The sequence below is a fragment of the Notolepis coatsorum genome, assembly GCF_963971535.1.
Source record: "Notolepis coatsorum genome assembly, chromosome: 10".
Classification (NCBI taxonomy): Eukaryota; Metazoa; Chordata; class Actinopteri; order Aulopiformes; family Paralepididae; genus Notolepis; species Notolepis coatsorum.
The window spans coordinates 85,750,528-85,776,259 of NC_140174.1; the positions used below are offsets into that span (position 1 = coordinate 85,750,528).

General features: G+C 43.4%; 1 protein-coding gene across 1 annotated transcript in view; it reads right to left on the reverse strand.

Annotated features, from left to right (window-relative positions):
- Positions 1 to 25,732, reverse strand: part of ank3b (ankyrin 3b) — a gene marked incomplete at its 3' end in the record, with an annotated part of 393,887 nt that overhangs the window by 180,566 nt on the left and 187,589 nt on the right. Inside the window, 4 exon segments of the mRNA XM_084323081.1 lie at positions 4,651 to 4,749; positions 5,195 to 5,293; positions 18,344 to 18,541; positions 22,600 to 22,698. Coding sequence (XP_084179207.1) covers positions 4,651 to 4,749; positions 5,195 to 5,293; positions 18,344 to 18,541; positions 22,600 to 22,698 — 495 coding nt within the window.

A 25,732-nucleotide genomic window follows, 5' to 3' on the forward strand; every position in this document is an offset into this window, starting at 1 on the left:
CCGAAAGTAACGTTACGTTAGCGTAAGCTAACAAGCTGTTCAGAGCCATATAGAGAACAGCAGACTGGCAGAGTGGGGAGAGGGGGCAGACATTCTCCCTTCTCTCTCTGTGTGTGTGTGTGTGTGTGTGTGTGTGTGTGTGTGTGTGTGTGTGTGTGTGTGTGTGTGCGCGTGCGCGCGCGCGTTTGGAAAGATCAGATGAAGTCAGACGAGTATATTATATTGATAGTAAATGTACTGAGGGTGGACAGATAATGTTGATATTTAAACATAAAAAATACAATACATAATAAATGTATTCATGATCATGCAACATAAAACGGTTGCGTGTTGTGAGTTCAAAAACATTTAACTTAAAGTTTAAAGCTCAATATATCAAAACGTGGCACTTTACAGTGAACAGGAGATCTATGTGTATTAAAAACAATAGATTGTTTTTCCTTTAAAAGTCTGGAAGAGGTCAAAAATAAAAATGTCAAATGATATTTCCGTTGCCTTTTTTGAGTTGATCTAAATGTTACTGATTGTGTTAAATGGGCTTATGTTATGATATCGTCTCATATCGATTGCAGGCACCTGCATCGTATCATATCGTGGCATATATCAGCAAATATCGTATTGTTGTCCAAAGAATCTATATCGTATCGTATCGTGATGAAACTGGTGATTCCCACCCCTAGTAGAGTCCATACACCCAACACCAAATCCCATAATTCCTTACACGTAACGTGGCTGTGTGACGTCAACTTGTCAACATGAAAATGACAGCCAAACATGGCACTGCAACTAAATAACACAAATACAATAGGCACATTTGTGACTGTTACAAATATAACACGTTTTATACTTGTGCTACAAGATTTTGGCCTGTGCTACAAAACTATCAACCTCTGTAGCACCAGTGCTATGTGCAAAAAAAGTTTACGTACAGCCCTGTTGAAGGGACGGTTTATAGTGTCAATTGACAATGACAATGGACAGATAGCAATAATATAAAGTATAGATTTAGCTCTACAAACAGCCTCACGCACAATGAAAGGTTGTTATGATAAGCTGGCCGTATAGAGTGAGATTAGATGGATCCCAATGGCCCCGAATGTGTTAACAGACGGTTAAGAAAAAATATAAGAAAATAAGTAGCCAAACTATTTAATTATTATTTAGTTATTGCACTGCACTGGCAGTTGAACAACATTGAACTGAACTGAAAACATATTAAAACAGAGAAATCCGAAAACAGGACATTTTAAATCAAATCGGAGAAATCCGAAAACAGGAAAAGATCAAACGGATTTCATAGGGCCCTATGGGTGTTTATCCTGTTGAGGTACAGAAGAATGTAGTTATTGGCTCTTGCTTTTAAACCTGTGGAGGCTACGCCCACAGCCCTGATCTTGGGGTTTTTGGCTGGCTGGGTTAAAGAAATGAAATGAAAAATAAATAAATATGGTATCACCACATTCAGAGGGAGACTAGGGAGACATGAATATGAACACACACAGTCATTGGATTCACCAGAATCTCAGATGTACAGCCATACCCAATTTAGACAATTATCCAAGACTGTTTAGGTACTGTATAGTACAATTGCTGACAGGAAATAAACAGGGACCAAAGCTGCTCCCCCTAATGGAGTAACAACAGAATGACTCATGATGAATCACTGACCACCCATCTACATTCATTGCACACACACCCAGATGCACACACTCACTTTAAACAGTCACCTTTAACATTCACTTTAAAACCCTTTTAATACACCATATTTTATCTATTTATTACAAAAATAATTGCACTACATCCATACCTAATTTTAGCATTTAGCATTTTAAAAGATTGCATTTTGTACTTCATTTTGTACTTTATGTTGTACTTTAGTTTGTATATTGTATATTTTGTATAGTGTTTTGTATAGTGTTTGGACTTTATAATTTTTTTACTGTATGAAGCACATTCTCATTGGCTCATACAGAACCAAGCATTTCACTGTAATGTACTTATTAACTTATTAATAAATAAAAACAAACTTGAACTTGAGAATCCTTCTGAAAGGTTTTAGATATGTGTTGAATAAATGGCATTTTAAATTTCACATTATGTGCATTATTTAAAAATCTCCAGTCAGCTTTTAGCACTGACTTAATTAATGTAGGGCCCACGTCGAATAATACCACAAAAATGTTGGGCTTTTTTTCTGGGGGGAAACCTGCATTTTATATTCAACTCTCTGGACAGGATACAGGCATCAACAAGCTCCATTACCATTTCATCTAACTTACAGTGTCATTAGCATGCTACCTAAAAACACCGTGATCTACAAGCTTTTCAACATCTTTAGGTTGTTTAAAGATGTCAAATGAAGTGGAATATTTCTGGGAATGATCCATTATCCACACCAGGCCAGCTATGATGTCACAGGACATCCAACCAATAACACAGCATCACACAACCCATCCAAATTAGCACTGTAATTGTGTGTGTGTGTGTGTGTGTGTGTGTGTGTGTGTGTGTGTGTGTGTGTGTGTGTGTGTGTGTGTGTGTGTGTGTGTGTGTGTGTGTGTGTGTGTGTGTGTGTGTGTGTGTGTGTGTGTGTGTGATTGCTTGTCATGGGTGAACAAAGACTGTAACTAGGTCATCCTGCTATCACCCAGAGAGAAGAGGGAGAGAAAGAGAGAGATAGAGAAAGAGAGAGATAGAGATAGAGAAAGAGAAAGAGAGAAGAGAGAGAGAGAGAGAGAGAGAGAGAGAGAGAGAGAGAGAGAGAGAGAGAGAGAGAGAGAGAGAGAGAGAGAGAGAGAGAGAGAGAGAGAGAGAGAGAGAGAGAGAGAGAGACTGGCCTATGTGCACGTGTGAGTGTGTGTGTGTGTGTGTGTGTGTGTGATAGTGAGTGTGAGTGTGTGTGTGTGTGTGTATGTATGTGAGTGTGTGTATCTGTGTGTGTTTGTTTGTGTGTGTGTGTGTGTGATAGTGAGTGTGATGTGTGAATGTGTGTGTGTGTGTGTGTGTGTGTGTGTGTGTGTGTGTGTGTGTGTGTGTGTGTGTGTGTGTGTGTGTGTGTGTGTGATTGCTTGTCATGGGTGAACAAAGACTGTAACTAGGTCATCCTGCTATCACCCAGAGAGAAGAGGGAGAGAAAGAGAGAGATAGAGAAAGAGAGAGATAGAGATAGAGAAAGAGAAAGAGAGAGAGAGAGAGAGAGAGAGAGAGAGAGAGAGAGAGAGAGAGAGAGAGAGAGAGAGAGAGAGAGAGAGAGAGAGAGAGAGAGGAGAGAGAGAGAGAGACTGGCCTATGTGCACGTGTGAGTGTGTGTGTGTGTGTGTGTGTGTGATAGTGAGTGTGAGTGTGTGTGTGTGTGTATGTATGTGAGTGTGTGTATCTGTGTGTGTTTGTTTGTGTGTGTGTGTGTGATAGTGAGTGTGATGTGTGAATGTGTGTGTGTGTGTGTGTGTGTGTGTGTGTGTGTGTGTGTGTGTGTGTGTGTGTGTGTGTGTGTGTGTGTGTGTGTGTGTGTGTGTGTGTGTGTGTGTGTGTGTGTGTGTGTGTGTGTGTGTGTGTGTGTGTGTGTGTGTCAGGGTTTCTTCTATAAAAACCCACGTGTCCGGTAAGATTTCAATGTCGAGAACAAGTTTCAGTGATATATTACCTGTGTTTATTGAGCTTATTGCAATAACATTATACCCAATGCTTAATTATTTCTCTGCAACGCAATAGCCTCATCATTAGCAGCTGACGCCAGCATTGTAACCGGTGGGAGTCGCTCACCTTGTTTGCAGGGCTATATAACTATATATATATAATAGCTATGGATGCAATACTATGGCCCATTTGACATCGAGTATCTATCGTTCAAGATGTGAAAAAGGAATATTTTTTCCATCCATACATTGTCGTTTTATACCGTGGTGAATATAAGTATAATTTTTGAGTGGTCTAGGATAATTCCTGGAAGGCTAGTAATAGGCCGCAACGCATATTATACTTAATCCATTGGCATTTCGTCCCTATACACGCTACAATAAAACATTTAAATGCATAGATCGGTATATTATGTTCAATCGGCATAAATAGATCAATACAGTCAGTGTTAAGTGATGTTGCGTTTCTTTTTCAAAAGAGTAAAGACCCTAATCCTATCAAAACTGCAGTCAAAGTTTTCAGCACTACGTTTGTTTGCCAATGATTTAAAAAATCTCTGCACATTGCATCAGAAACCGGCAATAACTTTGAGGTTTGTTCGACCCGTCAAGCGGCTGCGGCTTTGTCTGCGGCTGGTGTGAGCTGGGTAATGTAGTTTTATGAAATGTCGACGTCCATCGAAAGCCCTGGGTCTCCTCTTTCTTAGGACTACAACGATTTCATGACACATCTAAATCATCCGGTTTCCGATGCAATGTGCGGAGATTTTTAAACTCATTGCTAAACAAACGTAGTGCTGAAAACTTTGACTGCTGTTTTGATAGGATTAGGGTCTTTACTCTTGGCTACACTTAAAAAAGAAACGCAACATTAATTAATACGTTCTGTATTTATGGCGCAATATCAATCTCGTACCGGTACCGGACTGCTAAGGCTTAAGGGGTTAATGTTATGGTTGTGGTTAAGGGTGTGGTTAGTCTTAGGAGTGTGGTCAATGTTAGGGGAGGGGCTTACCTTAGCGGCGGCGTGCGGCGACGCCCCCTGGCTCAGGAGCAGCAGCGCCACCTTCTGGTTGTCGTAGTGAGACGCTACATGCAGTGGAGTTAGACCACTCTACACACACACACACACACACACACACACACACACACACACACACACATACACACACAGACAGACAGATACACACACACACACACACACACACAGACAGATAGACAGGTTAGTCAGTGTGATCAATGTGATGTTTAGTTTAAGACATTTGAAATGCCTAAATCTGTGATGTCAGAGTGATGGTAGGGCCAACGAGGTGCAGTGACATTCCACACACAGAGTGTGCAGCATGGAGAACATATCAACCACTAGGGTGTATGTGTGTTTGTCTCTGTGACTGTGTGTGTGTGTGTGTGTGTGTGTGTGTGTGTTTGTTTATCTGTGTCTATGTGTGTGTGTGTGTGTGTGTGTGTGTGTGTGTGTGTGTGTGTGTGTCTGTGTGTGTGTGTGTGTGTGTGTGTGTGTGTGTGTGTGTGTCTGTGTGTGTGTCTGTGTGTGTTCCTACCTTGCCCGCAGTATCAGGTGGAGCTTGTTTCTGCAGTAGTAGATTTGCCACCTCCAGCCTGCCGTACTTAGCTGCTACATGGAGAGGACTGAAGCCCTTCTACACACACATACACACATATTACACACACACACACACACACACACACACACACACACACACACACACACACACACACACACACACACACACACACACACACACACACACACACACACACACACACACACACGTACACACATATTACACACACATACACACACATTACACATACACACACACACACACACACACACACACACACAGTGTAACACAGACACACGCACACACACGCACAAACACACACAAATATACACAGACATACACATTGATTTAAATATGAAAGATAAAACATCACAACATAGACAAAGAATGACTCAGAAAGTGTGTTACTGTCTGTCTGTGTGTGTGTCTGTGTCAGGGTTTCCGTTAGAAAATATTGGTGCCGGTCTCCGTGTGTCCTGTAAGATTTCAATCTCCCGGACAAATGGGTTTATTGAGCTTAAAAAAAAATTGATAGGCAGGCTATATAAAGAATGACATCCTCAAGCCATGTAGATTTATAATATCTTTACTTAAAACTAGGCTACTTTTGCGTATACATTATATTCCAAATAAAATAAGCCCTGTCGATAGACTCGCGTGCTGCTGCTGACTTGAAATCAAATAGGTGAATTTCCATCTGTGGGCAGTCGGCCCGACATTAAACAGCAGTCTGTTATAATCACATTTTTATGAGCTAACGAATTCCGTTATATTGGACATTTGTATTAATTATATCAAGCGAATAACTGAGAAATTTGGCACTACTGAGACGGCAACATTATCATGTGGGGTTCACTGAAATCTAAACGTTGCGTGATTTGCCGAATCCAATGACTATCTCCACCTCCCAACGAAGCGATACGCTAAGAAAAATGATAGGGAAATCTCTCTTACCTTTCTCCACTGGTTAAAAATGCCAGGAACTGCGGTGAAACTTGCTGTGCGCGTGAACATATCCCTTGGACATGAACTGACAGTACGTTTTTATTGATATATCATTGGGATCCCCCTCCGAAATTGGTCAACACATCACCATGCATTTTGGCCGGAGCTTAAAAAAAAGTGTTGATAGAATTTGACGTTATTTTTTTTTTATTTAAACTTTTTTTTATTGCATTTTCCATTATTCATACAACAATGTTTTCCCACATCATATGATACAAAAACAAAACTATACGGATTATTCATACCGTCTTTTTATATGTTTTCTACATCACATTGTGATTCAAAACTGAAACGGTAGGAAAACCAATCTGAAAAACATAAACAAAAAAAAGATATATCATATATATATATATAATAATAAATAACAATAAAAAAAAAAAATACAAAACCAAAAAGAAAAGAAAAAAAAAATTCAAAAATTCAAAAAAATAAACACAAAGAACGTTTCAGTCTAGCACATCCCTCACCCTGATCATATAATCAGTCATTACATGTTACGGTTATCTATGGCCTATCTACTGTATAATTATAAAATGTACAGAGAGTATATATCGGACCTAAGATATCCTGACTTTTATTTACCTATCTTTCTCAAATATGGACCCCAGGTCTTTTTGAACATATGTACACTATCATTAATTTTGTGTATATGTTGCTCAAAAGAGGCTAATCTAGCAATCTCATCATTCCACTCTCTAAAGCTGATTTTCTTATTAATTAATTAGTTAATTAGTTAATTTCCAATGTCTCAATACTATCCTACATCCTGTTATGAGGGCCAGCCTTATCCAAGAGCATATATACGAGGATAGTTCAGTCTCCACCGGCAATATGCCCAATATACATAATGCAGGCCCTTTAACCCTGTAATCGCCAATGACGTGTTAAGACGTCATTCCTCGCCATGCGTAATCTGCCAATGACGTTTTACAGCGTCTTTGAGATCAATATTTCAAATTTCTGTCATGGTATTCATATTTCACCCACGGATCCATGACTGGTGCTGTAGGACTCCGCTCAACTCTCCAGCGCTTCAATACCGCCACCTGGTGGCCGATCGGCGAGTTGCCAAACCGGAAGTGGGGCCGGAAGTGCTTGGTGTCCCCCCTATTCCGTCCGCCACTCGCTATCGCTCGCGGGACTCCATCTGGACACACTGGATAATCGATCCGTTGCCATAACTCAATAAACAACATTATTTGGACGTATATAGTATTATACAACCTGGAAATGGAGCGCATAGATCAACATCCCATAATAGCGATCTTTTTGCTTCAGTATCATCCCCCATCGCTACGAGGAAGCTGCGGTGAGTTTCAGCGTTTTTGATTATTATTATCCATACAAACTGCTATGGTCAATATATCACCCATACTACATGATTCATTTAACGTCGGCCATTGCATTATAAATGACCCCCCTCCGGTCAACCGTGCATGATGAGTCATAACGTCTGGGACCTTGTACAGTTGACATTTTTTATCTGGCGTCAATCGGTATCAAATTGCATTTGATGATGTAATATATGCATTTATGGCTATAACTCACGTTCTATGAAATACTGCAGAAAACGATAAAAACATATTTATACTCTGGACCGTATTTTTGTATGAATGTGTGAATGAAAAAGTTTTACTTTCCTACATCCTGAACGATAGCTAATCAATGTTGAATGGGCCATAGTAATGTCAATTTAGCAATACAATTTAAAAAGTTATAGCCCTGCAAAGTAGGTGAACATCTCTATAGACAAATAGAGCTGGCAGACTGGCTACAAGGATGGATATAAGCGTGGCAGAGAAAGGGTTAAGAACCTTGTTTCCAATATGTAGTTGATATATTTAATAATAGCTGACCAGAAGTCCTGAACCATCTCACATTCATATAGCATGTGAACCAATGTACCTCTATTTGTATTACACCTCCAACATATATCATCTCCCCTAAGACCCAGTCTTGACATCTTCGATGGAGTCCAGTAACTCCTATTCATTATCTTGAATCTAATTAAACGTGTCTGCATGTCTCGGGCTATAGAGTACCATGACTGTACTGTTGTTTTCCAGATCTCTCTAGGTATGGGCGTTCCACAATCCTTTTCCCATGTTATCCTGGCCCCCTCATAATTTGGGAGTTGGTGCTTTCTTTTTTTTTTTTTTTTTTTTTTTTGTCTTTTTCCCCCTCCATTTTCCTCCGATTTTCTCCCATCCCAATGTTAGTCGTATGCCAATTCCCAGTCCCTTCCTGGTCGCTGCGCTTTACCCCCCACAGTCAGATCATTTGGGAGAGTGGAGGCTACCACGTGCTTCCTCCGACACACGTCCAGCCAATCACCGCTTCTTTTCACCTGGCAGCGCGGATTCTCATTGAGAGGGCGTAGCGTGTGGGAGGACCACACTATCCCCCTCACGTCCAATCCGCGCTTAGCAGGCGCCCCGACCGAACTGTAGGAGTCGCTGTTTACAACGACCCGGACCCACCCCGCCAGCTTCTCCTACCCTCTGATACAGCCAATTGTATCAGTGCAGACGGCCAGCCAAGCTGGTGACAACCCCGGAGCTGTGAGCTGGATTCGAACAGGCGAACCAAGCTCACAGCTCCGGGGCTGGTGACGAACGCAATCTCCGCTCGACCACCTAACCGCCTGGGAGTTGGTGCTTTCTAAGCATGTCATAGAACCTAGACGTTCCCCCTGGACGCTTCCCGTTAAATCTCCATAATTCCTGAATATCAGTGATAGGGGCAATATTTTTCTTCCTATTTGCTGTCGTAATACAGCTCCTTATTTGTAAAAAAAAATCCAGAAATCTGTCCTGGGTAAGTTATATTTAAACATTAACTGCTCAAAGGAACGTAGGTGTATACCATCAAACAAGTCTTCTACTAACATTACCCCTGCCCCCGCCCAGTCTTCACATATTACAGACTTTTTACCCATTTTAAATGATTTATTATACCAAATTGAAGATCCTTTTGTATACTAGGGGTCCATGCTACATATCTGGTGAGCCCTTTTCCAAACTCTCTCTAGCAAATGTCAGTACTGGGTCTCTATGAGGAACTTCCCCTCTCGTCTGGGATAGGAAGGCTTGCACTGATAATGGTTCTACTTAGTGCTGTCAATCGATTAAAATATTTAACTCGATTAATCGCATGACTGTCCATAGTTAACTCGTGATTAATCGCATTTTTTTTTATTAAAATTTTTTACCTTAAGCGGATCTTTTTCAAGTTCCAAGTTTTAATACTCTTATCAACATGCGAGTCAACAAATGCTTGCTTTATGCAGCCATTTAACACAAAAGGATGACCCTCATGCATTGCAAATTTGCATCAAATTCAAAACAGAGTGATGCACAAAATAACTTAAAAGAAAATTATATAATTTTCCAATAATTTAAAACAATGAATAAAGTGTGCATGAAATAATAGGGGAAAGAAAACGTTAGGAACTTGTTACAGTCACCCACACAAGGGCTGAGTAATCACACACACCCCCCCTCTCTCTCACACACACACACACACTCTCCCAGCTCTCTTTCTCTCTTGCCCCTTACTCATCTATCTCACCCCTCTCTCTCCATATATCTCTCACACACACACACACACACACACACACACACACACACACACACACACACACACACACACACACACACACACACACACACACACACACACACACACACACACACACACACACTTCAGAAACAAACATAGTATCAATGAGAGCATCAATAATACACCTGAGTGAAGTCTAGTAAAAAATAAAGTAATTTTTTATTTTTTTTTATTTTCGTAAAAGTTAATCGCGAGTTTAAAAAAAATAATGACCGATTCAAGTTCAAGTTATGACCGATATAATAAACACTCTTGACGACCTGCTTTAACTCCATAGGTTGTGGTGTTTATTATCCTTCTCGTAGACACCTCCACACAGCGTTGTTTCGGTAGCATACATGGAAATTAACTACTTCCGGCGCATGAGCGCCTAATATGGTCTGGTCTTAGAGACACACACACAATTGTACTTCCAGTACATTCATTCACATGACATCTCCCCTTCTTTGAGTCAGAGACAGTGTATACTGTTGAATACAAAATTAGTGCAGTGTCCTCTCAAACGAGCAAATAATCTGAGCTCTTAGAAGTGCAAGGTAATACTGTAACCACAATATCAATCAGTTCATTCTTTTTAAATAGAAAAGTGCCATTAATCAAAGTGCTATAATAATAAATAGAAAAGTGCCATTAACCAAAGTGTCATAATAACAATACTTCCTTTCCCCTTTTCCCCCTTTTCTTTTAACAGAGAAAGTCACAATAGAACATAAACCAACATTGTGTGTTACTCTTTTTTTTTTTTTTACTGAGGGTATGGGGTAGACAACCCAGTCACCTCTGTAGCTGCCGGAGGTTATTCTGCTCCATTGAGGCAAGCCACATGTCTAATAACACACAAAGTCTTTAAATCTCTCAGGTGGACGGATGACTCTGCCCCTGGAAGTCACCCGAGCTGGTTCTGGAAGACGATTCTCAGGCCCTGCCGGCGCCGGGACAGTCTCACGAACAGGGGAAACAGGCTCCCTAGCAGGTGACACGGCCCCTCCAAGAGCCGAAACCCTGATGATGATCTCGTCGTCTACGTCGTCGTCGTCGATCACCATGGCTTTCCTCCGCTCCAGATAGGACGGGGTGCAGAGCGGCGTGACGTCACTCGGAGGTGTAAGCTGGGGTGGCGATGGTTGCTCGCTCGCCTGCATGTCCTCTGCCTCTCCAGGAAGGAATGTAGGTCGTAGGTGGCGCCTGTTCCTCCGCAAGGTCCCGTGGTCTGTCTGGATCAGATAGGACCTCGGAGCTGAGTGTGGCTGCTGAACTGTTGCTGCTGTCGTCCAGCCGGACTCACCATCGAGTTTCACTGCCACGCTCTGCCCTGGCCTGAGAGGTGGAAGCGCTCTGGGACCATAGCGTCGGTTGTAAGCATGCCTGTAGCTCCTTTTCGCCCTGGCGTCAGCTTCACGCACCTTAGCGAAGCCGGGCCACACAGGCAACAGCACTTTATCGACTGTAGGCACCGTCGTCTTGATCTGGCGGCCCATCATCAGCTGTGCAGGACTGGCACCCGTGGCTTGTATTGGTGTAGCTCTGTAACTCATGAGAGCCAGAAACGGGTCATTCTGACGTAGGATCCTCTTCGCAGTCTGCACTGCTCTCTCAGCCCCACCGTTGGCCTGAGGATAGTGAGGACTAGAGGTGATGAGTTTAAAGTCATATGTCACAGTGAAACTCTCAAACATCTTGCTCGTGAACTGTTTAGCATTATCAGTGTGAAGCTCATCTGGACAACCCCACCTGGCGAAGATATTTTTCAGACGAGCAATTGTGGTCTCACTCTTCATGTTTGGTAGATGAGCTATTTCTATGTAGCGAGAATAATAGTCAACAACTACCAAGTAGTTTTCTTTCTCGTACTCACAGATGTCCGCCCCGATCGCCTGCCAGGGCCTCTGTGGTAGTGGCGTTGTAATCAGAGGCTCCTTCCTCTGTGTAGGTCTGACCTGCATGCACTCGGGACATTTTGTCACCAGTTCCTGGACCTCTCTCTCCAGCCCGGGCCACCACACACTCATGCGTGCCCGTTCCCTGCACTTGGTGATGCCCTGGTGCCCGTCATGCAACCGGTTGAGTATCTCTTTCCTCATACTGTGAGGAATAACAATGCGGTCTCCGTACAGCACAAGACCCTTTGATAATGACAGGCTGTTACAGCAGTGGTGATATGCTTTGCCTTGTGCTGGTACACTGCTCACGTGCTTCGGCCATCCACCTGTGATCAGTCTGCTCACCACCAGAAGGTCGTAGTCTACGCTCGTCTCCTGCTTGATCCGGTCCAGTTTGGATGGCGACACTGGCCACGCTGCATGAGCTGCGTCCTCGAACGCTGAAACATCAGAGGTTAGTTCTGACACTTCACTCAGAATTACAGACAATGGCTGCCTGGAAAGTGTGTCAGCTACTGTCAGTGTTTTCCCAGGCACGTACTCTGCAATGGGGTTGTACTTCATCAGACGCATCAGCAATCGTTGGCACCGCAGGGGAACTCTATCGAGGTCCTTGTTGTTGATCAAAGGGACCAGCGGTTTATGGTCTGTATGGACTATGAAGCTGTCTAGGCCATAGAGGTAAGTGGAAAATCGTTCACAGGCCCAAACAGCAGCTAGACACTCCTTCTCTATTTGCGCGTAGCGCTTCTCAGCATCAGTTAGTGTCCTTGAACAGAATGCAACAGGTTTCAGTCCATCTGAGTGTCTCTGTAGCAGTACACTGCCCAGCCCGTAGCTGCTTGCATCTGAACTCACTATGGTAGGTTTGTTTACATCATAGAATGCCAGTGTAGGTGCGGTGGAGAGGAGTTGCTTTACCTTGTGGAATGCGTTGTCTTGTGCTGCGTCCCACATCCACACAGCCTCGCACTTCAGCAGGTCGTTGAGTGGCTTTATCACTTCCGATAAGTTAGGCAAGAAGCGCCCGAGATAATGGACCATGCCTAGGAACCTTCTTAAGCCTGGCACGTCACTTGGTGGCTGTAGCTCTGTGATGGCGCTTACTTTTGAGGGGTCAGGCTGGATGCCCTCACTGTCAATTCGATGCCCCAAGTAGCTCAGCTGCCTTTGGCGCAGAACGCACTTCTTGTCGTTGAGCTTTAGACCTGCACTCTCCAGGATACGCAGAACATTCTGGAGTCTCCCCTCGTGCTCCTTATCATCTGTACCATGGACAAGGATGTCGTCCATGTACACCTCCACTCCCTCTTGGCCTCTGAACAGCCGAGACATTTCTCTCTGAAAGATCTCCGGTGCACTGGAGATCCCGAAAGGAAGCCGCTTAAAAAAAAATCTACCCACTGGGGTGATGAATGTGGTCAGTTTAGCTGTTTCTCTCTCTAGTGGAATTTGCCAGAAACCACTTTCCGCGTCGAGTAGGGAGAACACTCGAGACTCGGCCAGCTTTGGTAATATGTCATCTATGGTGGGCAGAACATATCTCTCCCTCTTCACAGCCATGTTTAGTCGTTTTAGATCAACACAGATCCTCACATCATCAGTTTTCTTGGGGACTGGAACCATGGGAGCACACCACTCTGTTGGCTCACTGATCTCCTCTATGACGCCGCACTTGAGCATCCTCTCCAGCTCCTTCTTGACTTTGGGAAGCAGAGGAGCAGACACTCTCCTCGCTGTGTTAATGCTGTATGGGACAGCATCGTCCCGCAGGCATATTCTCACAGGTTTTATTTTCAAGAGGCCCAGATCCGCCCCGAATGTGTCCTGTACCTCCTCCACTCTCTTCACCAGTCCCATTGCCACCGCAACATCACGGCCTAACAGGTTGCTGCCATTTGCTGTCTTAATCACATGGATGTTGAACTTATATTGCCGGCCCTTGTACTTAGATGTGGTAGTGAACAATCCTAGACATTCAAGTCTACCTCCGGGGCTGTCGAAAGCTGTGAAGTCACTGGATAACTGGGGCAGGTGTTTGAGCTGATGGTAGGTGTCATCTGAAATCACACTGGCGTCTGCACCAGTGTCAATTTTGAAAGTGAGAGGAGTGTCACAGACGTTCAGTTTAACAGTCCATGGCCTATTGGAATCTGTCACGTAGAGGTATTTTGTTTTTATCTCACCAAGGAAGTGTCCTTCACTGTAACTGTCATCCTGCTGCTCCATTGTCGTCAGCTCATTCACTCTTGCAGAGCGGCACACGGCGGCAAAATGTCCAATCTTCTGGCAGTGTCTGCATGTTGCCTGCCTGGCTGGACACTGCACGTTGTTCGGGTGGTCCCTTCCACACCTAAAACACTTCGTTCCTGTAGCACCACCATCGCGATGCCCTGCTGCTTGGAAGCCGCCACTGCCCCGCGCTCTTCCCCGCCCTCTGTTTTGTTGGAAAGGCGCAGCGCGCGCATTGTGTCTGACCTCACTCAGGAATGTAGCATCTCCGCAGTTACAGCAGCTGTGTGTGACCTCACTGAGGAATGCTGCATCTGCCGAGCCCGCTCTAGACTGTTGGCTAATTTGCCCCTTTATCTGCTCAGACTGTCTCACCATCTCGATGGCTTTTTCCAGCGTCAGATCTGCCATTAATTGTAGCTTTTCTGACATCTCTTTATCCAGGATTCCTATCACCAGTTTATCCCGAATATTTTCTATCTTCACCGGACCAAACTGACAGGTCTCGGCCAGCTCGTAGAGCGTCCGGATGTATTCCTCCGCAGACTCGCCCCTCTTTTGCGAGCGGAGGTAAAAACGAGCACGTTCGTGGATAATGTTTACTTTCGGAGTGAAATAACTATTCAACTTGTCCAACACAATCACATAGTTGTCCTTGTCATCAACGTCCTCCCGCACCTCGAAATGCAACGTGTTAAAAACTTGCTCAGCCTCCTTGCCAAGCGCATATAGCAACGTGCTAACCTGCACAGGTCCATCCTCCCTGTCTAGTTTTGTGGCTAGCCGGTAGCGCTGGAACCGTTGCCTCCACTCCGGCCACAGTTCTGGGCGAGTGAAATCAAAGTTGTCGGGAGGGTTAAACTTGGCCATCTTCACTGGTTTACTTCTGACACCATGTTCAAGTTATGACCGATATAATAAACACTCTTGACGACCTGCTTTAACTCCATAGGTTGTGGTGTTTATTATCCTTCTCGTAGACACCTCCACACAGCGTTGTTTCGGTAGCATACATGGAAATTAACTACTTCCGGCGCATGAGCGCCTAATATGGTCTGGTCTTAGAGACACACACACAATTGTACTTCCAGTACATTCATTCACATGACAGTGGCGTTAATAGAATCGGGCGATAACGCGTTAATACTGCGTTAACTTTGACAGCCTTAGTTCTACTAGCTCTTTCTCAATTGCTATCCAAGCAGGTGCCCGGATCTCAGATAGGTTAACCTTGGACAGTTGGCTTAGTGAAGAGGCATAATGGTACCAGTCTATTCGTGGGCATCCCAAACCACCTTCCTCGACTGATGCATATAATTTTGTTTTGTTGAAAGAGGGTTTCTTACCTGCCCACAAGAAGCCGCTCAAAGCCCTATTAAACCTGGTTAAGAGAGGGGGAGGGAATTCCAAAGGCAACATGTATGTTACATAATTAATCTGGGGTACTACAATAATTTTTACAGTATTTATCTTTCCCATCAATGACAGATTAAGTTTTGACCAGTTCAATAGATTATAAATTTTTTTTTGGATACGTGGTAATAAATTCACCTGCATTATATCCTTCAATCCTGGAGTAATTGTGACACCCAAGTAGACCAAACCAGATGGGAGCCATTTAAATCTCCAATTATTGCGGATATCAGGGGGGCACAATCTAGACAATGGCATTGCCTCCGACTTATTCCAATTAATCTTGTAACCTGATATACGTGAAAAGAAGTCAATCACAGATAGAATCTCTGGTACCGCAGCCTCTGGATTGCTCGATAGCAATAGAATATCATCCGCATATAATAGCATCTTGTGTTCTTCTTGACCTGCAACGATGCCTTTTATGTTCACATTTCCCCTGATGGCCGTAGCTAAAGGCTCTAAGGCCAGTGCGAATATAAGAGGGGAAATGGGACAACCCTGTCTGGTCCCGTGTAGAAGCTTGAAAGGGGCGGATATGTTCCTATTGGTAAGGACTGATGCCCTTGGGCATTCATACAGTAGCTTTACCCATGTAATATACGAGCTACCAATCCCATACCGCTCAAGTGTCGCAAATAAATATTCCCATTCAATTCTATCGAATGCTTTCTCTGCGTCGAGAGAGAAAGCTACTACCGGTTCTGTGCTGTTCCTCGTTTGCCAAGCCAAATGTAAAAGCCTACGTAAATTATCTGCAGAAGTCCGTCCCTTGATGAATCCTACTTGATCTGGGTGGACTAATGGGAAGGCATCCTTCTAATCTGGTCGCTAATATCTTAGCCAAGGCCCCCTGCATCCACATTAATTAAGGACACCGGCCTATAGCTTCCACAGAGCTGTGGGTCTTTGCCCTTCTTATGAATCAATGTAATAATTGCATCCTTCATACTTCCCGGTAGGCTTCCCCTCCGGAACGCATCTTCAAAGACAGTGAGGAGCTTTGGGGCTAACAGATCTGAGAATGCTTTATAGAAGTCTGTAGGAAATCCATCCCCTCCCGGAGATTTACCAGCATTCATGCCTCTAATCGCACTCTGAATTTCTTCTAAGGTAATACCCCCCTCTAGTTGCCCATTTTCTGAATCTGATAACACTGGTAAGCTAGCCTTGGAAAGAAAACGTTGAAATTCCCCCTTGTTCCACGTATCCTGTGATGTATATAAATTCTGGTAAAATTATTTGAAAGAGTCATTGATTTCCTTGTTGTTTGTCATAATCCCTCCTCCATCCTTCTGTATTCCTGTGATCAAAGTCTGGGCCTGTTGCTGCTTCACCCTATGTGCCAGTAATTTCCCTGCCCTCTCTCCTTGCTCATAATATTTCTGTCTGCATCTAAACAATGAAAATTCTGCATTTTCTGCTAAATTGCGTTCAGTTCAAACTTCATCTTGCTTAGGTCAGCCAGTACACTTGGGTCCCCACTGTCCACATGCTTATTTTGAAGTTCTTTAATGTCAGTTTCCAACTTCAAGAGTTGGCTAGCTGCTTGCTTTTTCTTTAGGGAAGAGTGCTGTATCAATCTACCCCGTATATATGCCTTAAAGCAATCCCATACGACTCCTGGATTGTCGACTGTACCTTCATTTATTTCCCAGTATTCCAATATATGTTGTCTAATAAATTCACATGAATGATTATCTTGAAGCTGTGATGTATTAAATCTCCAGCGAGTAGAATGTTTCCCCCCCCTCAGGCTTAAATTGCAATACCAAATCCACCATACCAAATCCATGGTCACTGATAACAATATTGCCTATATTGGTCTGTTCCACTGTGGACATAAGCTGCTTTGATATTAGCAAATAATAAATTCTATAGTATGTTGCATGGGGACTGGAAAAAAAAGTATACTCCCTTTTTTGAGGATGCAATAGTCTCCATACATCCACCAAGCCTAGGTCCTCCGAAATAGAGTCCATGGCTATCTGGGACTTCTGGATTGATCTCGATCTACCTGCATTACCTGATCTATCCAGTACATTATCTCTCACTTGATTGATCAAGTGAGAGAATTTGACGTTCTGAGCGCGGTGGACACCTTACGTCTGTTTATAATGAATTAATGGTAAAACGGATTATATTGAAACATAGTGCGAGTACTCACAACAACTATTCACACAATTTAAAACAGCCCATATTTATTTTGTCATACACAATGTTTGTATCTATTGGTTTATCAATGAAGACCGTTGTGTAGAATATAATTCTCATCCAGCAGACAGCTTTTAGAGCGTTGCCTAACTCCCTACATATAGGAACACACATCGTTGTCATTATTAGACCTGCTTGGTTTCATAAAATATTTGTTAAGGTTAGCTGTTTGGCCATCTCTCTCTCGCTCGTATAGCTGTTTGTCGTTATGGTGGCCAGGCAGTATCAATACAAAAGAAAGAAAAAAAACATTCAATCCGAGCGCGCTCTAGCCGTGCTTTATCAGAGTGAAGCAACAATGAAACAAATGTAATGATTGTTTCGTTCATCGCATAGGCTATTTAATTTTAGCCTATTTTAATACAATTCAAATTGTGCTTAGAGGGAATTATTTTCACAGGACATTATGACCGGAGAGATTTAAATATGTCGGACTTCAACAGATTTTCCCGGTAAAAAAACAGTAATTACCGGACAACGGAAACCCTGGTCTGTGTATATGTGTAATGTGTGTGTGTATATGTGTAACGTGTAATGTGTGTCTGTCTGTCTGTCTGTCTGTCTGTCTGTCTGTCTGTCTGTCTGTCTGTCTGTCTGTCTGTCTGTCTGTCTGTCTGTCTGTCTGTCTGTCTGTCTGTCTGTCTGTCTGTCTGTCTGTCTGTCTGTCTGTCTGTCTGTGTGTGTGTGTGTGTGTGTGTGTGTGTGTGTGTGTGTGTGTGTGTGTGTGTGTGTGTGTGTGTGTGTGTGTGTGTGCAGTAACCTTGGTAGTGATATTGAGGCTAGCCCCGTGCTCCAGCAGAGCCGAGGTGATGTCCTTGTGTCCGTCCCGGACGGCCAGGTGGAGGGGCGTGTAGCCAGAGCTGGTGGTGGAGTCGGGACACGCCCCCTTCTCAAGCAGCTGGTGAACCATGTCTGCCTTTCCCAGACGGCTGGAGACATGGAGAGGAGTCTGGTCATCCTGGACACACACGCACACGCACACACACACACACACACACACACACACACAACATGTATTGTGTCTGTTACACGGCAGCAACACGGCAGCAACATTACTTCTAAAAGATATATAGAATAGAAATACTTCTTTACTAGCAACATCCATACAACAGAAAATTATTATTCTGGCAGGCGTTACAGCAGCCAAAAAGCTTATCGCTATGAGATGGAAAGAACCTGAGAAACTCACAGTAATTCACTGGTCCCTGACATTGCTGGATGTTATTTATTTGGAGATCTCGACTGCTTGTGTGGTTGGGGTGGGACAAGCAGGTATTGAATTGTGAACCGCTGCGGCCGAAGTGGTCAAAGGCACGATATAGCGGCGTGGGGTGTTGGTCCTGGGGGATCCGGCGGTCTTGGGGGGGGGGGGGGGGGGGGGTGAGGGAGGAAATGTCCAATGTCTAATGTCTTTGGTGTTGTTTGTGATGTCTTTATTATTTTTTACTTGGTATTTTTTATTTTTTATTATTAGTTAGGTTTTGAAGTATTTATTATTTATTATTGTCATTATTATTGTTGATGTTTTTATTATTATTGATGTTGATGTATTCTTTGTTGAAATTGAAAGAGAAAAAAAAGATTGATAAATAAAAAATGTATTGTGTCTGTTACTAGGTAGATCAACAGGCTGGGCTAGCTGGTTCGTGGTTAGCTAACCATCTAGCAGGTATCTTACTGTATCTGTTGCTTGCTAACACTTTCTGGATTAAATAAAGGCTTCAGCCAGGGTTACATTGGAGATGGCTAACTGCATCCTCCATTGTATTTTCAACAACAGATATTAACAGTTAGCTGACATACTAATGATAGCTGTGCGCTAACTAATGTATGTTACTTAACTACTGAATGTAGCTGACTGTATAGCGAAGCCAGACAGAATTACTGTCCTGTAAGACCACTGAAGACCCCAAATTGTTTCCTTTTCATTTGTGTTCTATGCACCCTGCAAAACCCCTGCTTTCTGCACTGTGGTACAGTATCTATTCAATTATTCCTTTCTCAATTGTTTGCTAGCCACTGTGCCACTATACTAAAGAAAATCGTACCTTCTACATTCAGGAGGGATATGGTCCGAAACTGGCTTAACAGTGAAGGATTCTTTCTCCTTGTGGATCAGGATTCCTCCTGCTCTTTATACAACAGGTGGGTCCGACCACACATTGTAATTGGTCGAGAGCGTTCTAAACCGTGAGTATATTCATGATACGCTCACGGTTAAAAATCACCATGAATATACCACTGCGCTGGCTTTAGAATGTTGTAGAAAGTTTCAACTGCCATTCATCAAACGGAAACTGTCAACATGACCTACTCTGCGGACAACGTTATGTTTGATTTAACGTACCCATTAACTATAAACGAGTGGATAGATATAGAGTCTAATGCAAGCGAAAGTCAGAAAAAGTCATCAACACCTCGGACAGTTCCAGTTCAATGCCCAGGCCGTCGACTTGGTGGTATTGAAGGATTAATTGCGGCTTTTCTCCAGCGCGTCCAACTCATCTTTCATTCGATTGGCATGTCTAATAATGCTGTTTTTATGAATACCGTAAAACCCGTCCTCTATGTCTATCCACTCATTTATAGTTAATGGTTACGTTAAATTAGACTAATACGTCATTTGTTTGCATTGCCAAGCTGGTTGATAGCCTACTCCATTTGAAATTCCATAGCAACGATACATCTTTAGGAAAAAAGATTCGACGGCAAGTTCACTGAAATCAATATAAAAGACCCTAGAATTGTCTGTATTCATCCTATATTTTTCCCGACGGTGCAACTTGCTGTATAAAAGCAATAATACACGAGAACCAATGGGATATCATGAATATTGCCAATCTGTGATGCCTATGCCACTCGAGCTTCGCTCTCGTAGCTGCGGGCACATCACAGCCGTGGCAATATTCATGATATCCCACTGGTTCTCGTGTATTATTGCTTAATTATCCCATACTACTCTCAATAACCTCCACAAGAATCGAAATGCATCTAAGTACATCAAGTGCACTTTCATCAACCCGGTAGGGGACTCCATTTGGCCCTGGGGGCTAAAGAAGCCTTTGCACACCTTACTATAGCTTCCACTTCCTTCCACCTTGGTGTTCTAATATCCCTTGTATGCTCCATCTCTCCTAATGGCGGTACGTCTGGAGGAAGGCCCATTTCTATTATTTCCTGTATCTGGGTCTTTTTTTAACAAATATACTAATTAAAATGGTTGGACCTGCGAGATTTGTACTTTGTACTTTGTAGGTCTGCATTTTACATGTAAGGAGTAAAAGGTAGGGATGTCCGATATTATCGGCCTACCGATATTATCGGCCGATATTGGCATACAAATGTGATATCGGAAAATATCGGTATCGGGTTTCAAAAGAAAATAAAGATGTATTTAACATTTATTTACCCAGGCAAGCAAGTAAGAACAAATTATTATTTTATTTATTGTCAAAGTATGCATAATGTTGTGTTAATTCCACGACAAGAGATATGTAATGTTAATTACCTGAAATTATTCAGTTTTTTTGGGGGGGAAACCCTGAATATATCGGTATCTGTTACGATGAGGTAAGGTGGAGGTAGAACCCAAGGCAGCAGGAGGAGAGTGAGCAGGGATATGAGGCAGGAGACGACAGTCAGGATTTTAAGAGCTTTTACTTAGCCACGACAAATGTAAAAAATAATAGGCACAGTCACACTGGCTCTAAATACAAACAACACCTAACCAGAAGACGGACTGAACACACGAAAACAAAAGAGCAATAAACAGAAAACTAACATACACTTACTTTAGACAGAACACAACTACAGGGCAAGGACGACGTTTGACAAAGACATGACAGGAACAGGTAACAAGGAGGAATGACTCCGCAAGCATCTCAACAAACCACAGACCATAAATACTGACACTAATTAACACTAATTAATAATGGACGACAGCTGGGGGAAGAAGGGCATAAGAACTAGAACTAATACAAATATCAACACAACAGGAACACGGACTAGGCTATACAACACACAGAATCAGAGATACAAACACAGAGAACAACCTAAACAGATAACAATTGTAACATCAACAATAAGTGCAACGACAGCAAACTGTTTAGGAGGTTTATCACCACAGCGTGCATCATCTGTAAAAGATCACTAGATGGCGCTATGATACCACTATTCACATCTTTCATACTGTCTGTTCCTTGTGTGGGACAGCGAGACCCATTGTTCACACTGTGACTGTGGTGTTGACTCTCCCAGCCTTGGGCAGGTCTGGGAGTGTAACAGGTATCGGTTGATATCAGTATCGGAAATTAAGAGTTGGACAATATCGGTATATCGGATATCGGTAAAAAAGCCAATATCGAACATCCCTAGTAAAAGGTATGTTTTTTTTCTCTGAAATGTAATTAGTAAAAAGTACAAGTATACAAACCTAATAATACTTGAGTAAAGTACAAATCCCCAAAAACCGCAGAGAGCTTAGACAGAGCTTGGGCCGAGCTGGGATCTTGTGTACTGATTTGGTAAAAGCTAACCCCTGCTGTATATTTATCCACCTTCTGTGAAAAGCAGACCAATTATTCTCTGTTCCTTATCTTTTCCTCCACTACACTTCAGGTCCTTAGGGCTAGAGGTTGGATCGCCAAACTAAATAACCCCCTAGACTGCTCTAGTATGTAACACATTAAACAAACTAAACAAGACACACTCATAGACACACACACACAGAAATACACACACGCACACACACACATACAGAAATATACATACAATCTTATAGACACACACACACACACACATACACTTATAGACACACACACACACTACATACACTTATATACACATACACGCACACACACGCACACACACACACACACACACACACACCTACACACACACACACACACACACACACACACACACACACACACACACACATACACTTATAGACACACACACACACGTACAGAAATACACACACATAAATATATACACACACACACCAGTTGTCAGTACCTTGGCCTTGGCGTCGATCACAGCTCCGTTGTGGACCAGGTAGCGAACCACGTCTGATTGGCCAGCTCTGGCTGCCATGTGGAGGGCTGTCTCCCCTCTCTGACACACACACACACACACACACACACACACACACACACACACACACACACACACACACACACACACACACACACACACACACACACACACACACACACACACACAAACAAAACCAAACGTTTTCAACTTCCAAAAAAACTCTTCTTACCTCCGTCTCTCTTTCTCTATTTCTCTCTTTCTGTCTATATATATATATCTCCCTCCCTCTTTCCCTTTCTTTGTCTCTCTTCTCTCTCTCTCCCTCTCTTTGTGTTTCTCTCTCTCTCTCTCTCTCTCTCGTGCATTTACGAGTTACCCAGCCAGAGAAACTGTGTAAGTGTCTGTGTGTGAGTGTGTGTGTGTTCACCATAATAACATGTTGCTATGGTTACCAAGCCACAGACACTGTGTGGGCGACCGCTGAGCCCCCCCCCCCCCCAAAACTTCTCTCTCGCCCTCCATTTTAACTCTGAAGAAAGAAAGAAAAAGGAAAGAAAGGAAGGAAAGGGAAAGAAATAACTGAGAACAAAGAAAAGGGAAAGAAAGAAAGAAAGAAAGAAAGAAAGAAAGAAATACAAAAAGAAAAAAGAAAGAAAGAAAGAAAGAAAGAAAGAAAGAAAGAAAGAAAGAAAGTAATAGATAGATTGCATAGACCAATGATGGTATAGCTTCATATTCTGTATACCTCCCAGCCCTACTCTGAACCATCTAAACCAGGTCTGAACCATCTAAACCAGGTCTGAACCATCTAAACCCGGTCTGAACCAGGTCTGAACCATCTGAACCAGGTCTGAACCATCTAAACCAGGTCTGAACCAGGTCTGAACCATCTAAACCAGGTCTTAACCATCTAAACCAGGTCTGAACCATCTGAACCAGGTCTGAACCATCTGAACCAGGTCTGAACCAGGTCTGAACCATCTGAACCAGGTCTGAACCAGGTCTGAACCATCTGAACCAGGTCTGAACCAGGTCTGAACCATCTAAACCAGGTCTAAACCAGGTCTTAACCATCTAAACCAGGTCTGAACCATCTGAACCAGGTCTGAACCAGGTCTGAACCATCTGAACCAGGTCTGAACATCTAAACCAGGTCTTAACCATCTAAACCAGGTCTGAACCAGGTCTGAACCATCTAAACCAGGTCTGAACCATCTAAACCAGGTCTGAACCAGGTCTGAACCAGGTCTGAACCAGGTCTGAACCATCTGAACCAGGTCTGAACCATCTGAACCAGGTCTGAACCATCTAAACCAGGTCTGAACCAGGTCTGAACCATCTTAACCAGGTCTGAACCATCTAAACCAGGTCTGAACCAGGTCTGAACCATCTGAACCAGGTCCGAACCATCTGAACCAGGTCTGAACCAGATCTGAACCAGGTCTGAACCAGGTCTGAACCATCTAAACCAGGTCTGAACCAGGTCTGAACCATGTCTGAACCATCTGAACCAGGTCTGAACCATCTGAACCATCTAAACCAGGTCTGAACCAGGTCTGAACCATCTGAACCAGGTCTGAACCATCTGAACAGTCTAAACCAGGTCTGAACCATCTGAACCAGGTCTGAACCAGGTCTGAACCATCTGAACCAGGTCTGAACCATCTAAACCAGGTCTGAACCAGGTCTGAACCATCTAAACCAGGTCTGAACCATCTGAACCAGGTCTGAACCAGGTCTGAACCATCTGAACCAGGTCTGAACCAGGTCTGAACCATCTGAACCAGGTCTAAACCATCTAAATCAGGTCTGAACCATCTGAACCAGGTCTGAACCAGGTCTGAACCATCTGAACCAGGTCTGAACCAGGTCTGAACCATCTAAACCAGGTCTGAACCAGGTCTGAACTAGGTCTGAACCAGGTCTGAACCATCTAAACCAGGTCTGAACCATCTAAACCAGGTCTGAACCATCTGAACCAGGTCTGAACCAGGTCTGAACCATCTGAACCAGGTCTGAACCAGGTCTGAACCATCTAAACCAGGTCTAAACCAGGTCTTAACCATCTAAACCAGGTCTGAACCATCTGAACCAGGTCTGAACCAGGTCTGAACCATCTGAACCAGGTCTGAACATCTAAACCAGGTATGAACCATCTAAACCAGGTCTGAACCAGGTCTGAACCAGGTCTGAACCATCTGAACCAGGTCTGAACCATCTGAACCAGGTCTGAACCATCTAAACCAGGTCTGAACCAGGTCTGAACCATCTTAACCAGGTCTGAACCATCTAAACCAGGTCTGAACCAGGTCTGAACCATCTGAACCAGGTCCGAACCATCTAAACCAGGTCTGAACCATCTGAACCAGGTCTGAACCAGGTCTGAACCAGGTCTGAACCAGGTCTGAACCAGGTCTGAACCATCTAAACCAGGTCTGAACCAGATCTGAACCATGTCTGAACCATCTGAACCAGGTCTGAACCATCTGAACCATCTAAACCAGGTCTGAACCAGGTCTGAACCATCTGAACCAGGTCTGAACCATCTGAACCATCTAAACCAGGTCTGAACCATCTGAACCAGGTCTGAACCAGGTCTGAACCATCTGAACCAGGTCTGAACCATCTAAACCAGGTCTGAACCAGGTCTGAACCATCTAAACCAGGTTTGAACCATCTGAACCAGGTCTGAACCAGGTCTGAACCATCTGAACCAGGTCTGAACCAGGTCTGAACCATCTGAACCAGGTCTAAACCATCTAAATCAGGTCTGAACCATCTGAACCAGGTCTGAACCATCTGAACCAGGTCTGAACCATCTGAACCATCTGAACCAGGTCTGAACCATCTGAACCATCTAAACCAGGTCTGAACCAGGTCTGAACTAGGTCTGAACCAGGTCTGAACCATCTAAACCAGGTCTGAACCATCTAAACCAGGTCTGAACCATCTGAACCAGGTCTGAACCATCTGAACCATCTAAACCAGGTCTGAACCAGGTCTGAACCATCTAAACCAGGTATGAACCAGGTCTGAACCATCTAAACCAGGTCTGAACCATCTGAACCAGGTCTGAACCAGGTCTGAACCATCTAAACCAGGTCTGAACCAT